This window comes from Sinocyclocheilus grahami, unplaced genomic scaffold, assembly GCF_001515645.1.
Source record: "Sinocyclocheilus grahami isolate Dianchi unplaced genomic scaffold, SAMN03320097.WGS_v1.1 scaffold451.1, whole genome shotgun sequence".
Taxonomy (NCBI): domain Eukaryota; kingdom Metazoa; phylum Chordata; class Actinopteri; order Cypriniformes; family Cyprinidae; genus Sinocyclocheilus; species Sinocyclocheilus grahami.
The window spans coordinates 326424-329694 of NW_015505630.1; the positions used below are offsets into that span (position 1 = coordinate 326424).

The 3271-nt window shown below is 34.4% G+C and overlaps 1 protein-coding gene across 4 annotated transcripts in view; it reads right to left on the minus strand.

Annotated features, from left to right (window-relative positions):
* Window positions 1-406: 406 nt before the first annotated feature.
* Window positions 407-3271, minus strand: part of LOC107552477 (uncharacterized) — a 12051-nt gene continuing 9186 nt past the window's right edge. For 3 of the 4 annotated variants that reach the window (XM_016234369.1, XM_016234368.1, XM_016234370.1), the window contains 10 exons: window positions 2742-2776; window positions 2577-2625; window positions 2441-2499; window positions 1994-2062; window positions 1825-1867; window positions 1644-1711; window positions 1446-1532; window positions 1298-1354; window positions 731-812; window positions 407-617 (listed from right to left, as the gene is read on the minus strand). In XM_016234369.1, the coding sequence (XP_016089855.1) occupies window positions 736-812; window positions 1298-1354; window positions 1446-1532; window positions 1644-1711; window positions 1825-1867; window positions 1994-2062; window positions 2441-2499; window positions 2577-2625; window positions 2742-2776 (544 nt within the window). In that variant the 3' untranslated portion in view covers window positions 407-617; window positions 731-735. The remainder of the gene's footprint in view (window positions 618-730; window positions 813-1297; window positions 1355-1445; window positions 1533-1643; window positions 1712-1824; window positions 1868-1993; window positions 2063-2440; window positions 2500-2576; window positions 2626-2741; window positions 2777-3271) is intronic. The other variant, XM_016234371.1, reaches the window with a different exon arrangement.

Genomic DNA, 3271 nt, shown 5'->3' on the forward strand with positions numbered 1-3271 from the left:
GTATTTATCGACAAAATTGCATACATGTGAAATTTAAAATTGAGGATGCAGTGCATTCATGAAACACAAGCAGAACAAAAGTTTGTGTAAATCTTTCGGTAAGTCATTCTGACGTAAATTTTCGGATTCGTAATTATGATTAGTTATTTTAAAATGTTAGTTGGTACGAAGAAAAATTGACACCTGCTCCCTACCACGTGCATAAAATATTCAAACATTCTATATTCTTTTAGACAAACTGATGGCACTGCATTTTTTCATGCACTATGTATTATAATGATATTTAACGAGTTCATTTGCCCTGTCTTTGTTTGTTTGTTTTTTTTACTCTTTAACTTTGGGTGAAACGCAGAGCTCGTCACGGTCCCTTTTTACACAGCCGTCCAATCACTTGGACAACAATGAAAAAAACTAATAAAAACATTCTCAGGTATTGTCAGCAAATCTGTCATAAGGATTGAGGGAGGAACTTTTCTGAGGTGACACTGGTTCAATGCTTTCTTGGTAATGCACTTCAAAGTTCAAAGCATAATTAAATCTGGAAAGTCCTCTGGCAGTCAGGATGATGGTTAGGCCTCTGACCTTGCTATCTGTCATTATTTGGTAAAAGGCAGATTCTAGAGAAAAGCAAAATGGAATAAGATTTTTTTTTTCCTCTTTTACATTTAATGGACAATCCAAAATGTATCAAGATATTCACATACACTAAAATTAGAGAACTACATAGTACCTTGATTACTGTAAGTTAGGGCCTGTGTTGACATAATCAGAGCTGTTCCGTTCATCACTGCTTTGACTTCCACGGGACAGACCTGTTGAGGAGGCGCAACATACAGAATAAACACTAGTCTCTTTTTCTGAATCACTTCTACAACTTCCTTTAAAGAAAGAGGCCCATTTTACCTGAATTCACCCTATTTTTTTTTATGAAAAAATGTTGATCATATAAAAAAAGGTGATACTTTTACCATTATTGTTTGGTGAATTAGAAATCATAGTCCATTTTATGATTTTTACTTATTTTTGTAATACATTTGGCTATTCTTGTGTTTGTAAAACCCAGCCCGTTATTTATTTTTGCATTTATCAAAGAGCAGCTTGCCTTTGGAAATTATATACATGTATATATATTAAGTACATATATGTATGTTTGTTGGTGAGGAGTGAAAGGCAAAGCAAGAGAAAAAGTGAAAAAATATGTTTCTGTGCAGAAAATAATCTTTCCCTTGCTTTGCCTTTCACTCCTCACCAACAAACATACATATAAAATATATGCTATTAATCAAAAAACACTTACTATGGCTTTTTTTTCGGTGGCCTGGAGAATTATCGAAATTTTCATAATCGGGAATGTCTGTAAAATGACCACAGCATACACAAGATAAGGTTAGGATCTGCATTGCAGCGGGGCTTTGTAGTCATTATTTATTTTCAGCATGTAGTACCTGAGTCTGATTCATCCACATACATCTGATCCTCACATATATCTTCAGGTACATCTTCATCTTTTTTTACATTTATGTAGCATTCTCCTACAACGTTAGCATCAACATTGTCAGAGGATGTTATAATTTATTTTCCAATGTATTTATAATGAAACATGCAAATAGATTGCTATTCTTGTTTAATCTCAGCTCTTCTACCTGAGCTCTGGGATGAAGCTCGGCTGGGTCCCTGAGACTGTGTGATCGGGGAATCGGGAAGAACAGTTCTGGAGAAAAGAAAGATATTTTTCATCAGTTTTATATGGATAATGACTCCGCTTTAGCATGACTAGTTTAGAACAATTTGTGGAGATTCAGGATCAGGCAGGTGCGCTCTTACATGTATTCACTTTGAGGCCGATTATTCAGCTCATCGCCAGTCTCTAGAGAAGAGTCACACATTCAGGATTGTGTTCACTCACAAAGAGCTTACATTGAACCCATATTCAGTTAAGAAAGTGCAAGCTACTCAGAATTACGATACAAAAAGGAGTCATTTGATTTCTGACCATGAAGATTGACATGAATGTTGATTCCCTCCTCACCGTTTTGATTCACATAACTGGCTTGACTTCCAGCTAGGGAGACAAAAATAGAAAGAATAATGCTCCTTAAATTTTACTTGCATAGTACCTTTTATACAAAGTGCAGCTCAAAGTGCTTCACAGGTCACAATATAAAAAATAATCGCAAAATTAAAAAAAACACTATACAAAACAAAATTACAATGAAATACTTTAAAAGAAAAAGAAAAACTGAAATCAGTTACCTTAAAATACATATATTCAAAAGCTAAACATCTTTGTGTCATATAGGTTTGAATTGTTGTAATGGAGCAATAAACACTGACAGCATTTCATAAGTTGTCAACACTGGTGAGTTTTTATTTTCCATTATATTTGAGATATTAGATTATTATATTGTCTCAAATGCCATGATGACTGTATGCTACTCACTTTCTGAGGGAGGACAGGAGGGCACCTTTGTGACAGTAATAGATGGTGAACCAAGTGAACTGAGGAAAGAGTGTTTATTAACACACTGAAGAACAACACAGTCCGTGTGTATATCTGTGTTTGTGTGTGAACTCACTTGGATTGTTGGTAAGGTACAATTCTGGTATGGTCCATATGGGGCGCATCTGAATAATAAGAGATGAGACAAGTACTATGTATTTATGTAGATCATCTGAATTATGCAGTCAGATACAACAATTTGTGAGTTTTGTTGTGTGTTAGCAGAGGGAAATATATTTACATGTCGACACGGGATGCCGATCCACAAAAACTGATCTGTTTGAAGAGAGACAATGTTGAGCCAACACACATATAAAACAATATCATCACCTTGGAATTATAAGGTTCTATCTGCATTCTGAGCAGTTTCGAGATATTGAGCTTCAAAGTTTTTGCATTCCATATAATGATGTGGGATATGGGGAACAACTCTCTTTTATCAGTCCCAAAATGTACACAACTTAAAAAAACATCACATAATGTAAAGTTGTCACAGAATAAGAATATGTGAATGACTCAATTTGGACAAAAATGGCACATAGAACCTTATAATTAAGGTGACAATATGTTTATATATATATATATATATATATATATATACACAGTATCTCACAGAAGTGAGTACACCCCTCACATTTTTGTAAAATGTAAAATATTTTATTATATCTTTTCATGTGACAACACTGAAGAAATGTCACTTTGCTACAATGAGTGTACAGCTTGTATAACAGTGTAAATTTGCTGTCCCCTCAAAATAACTCAACACACAGC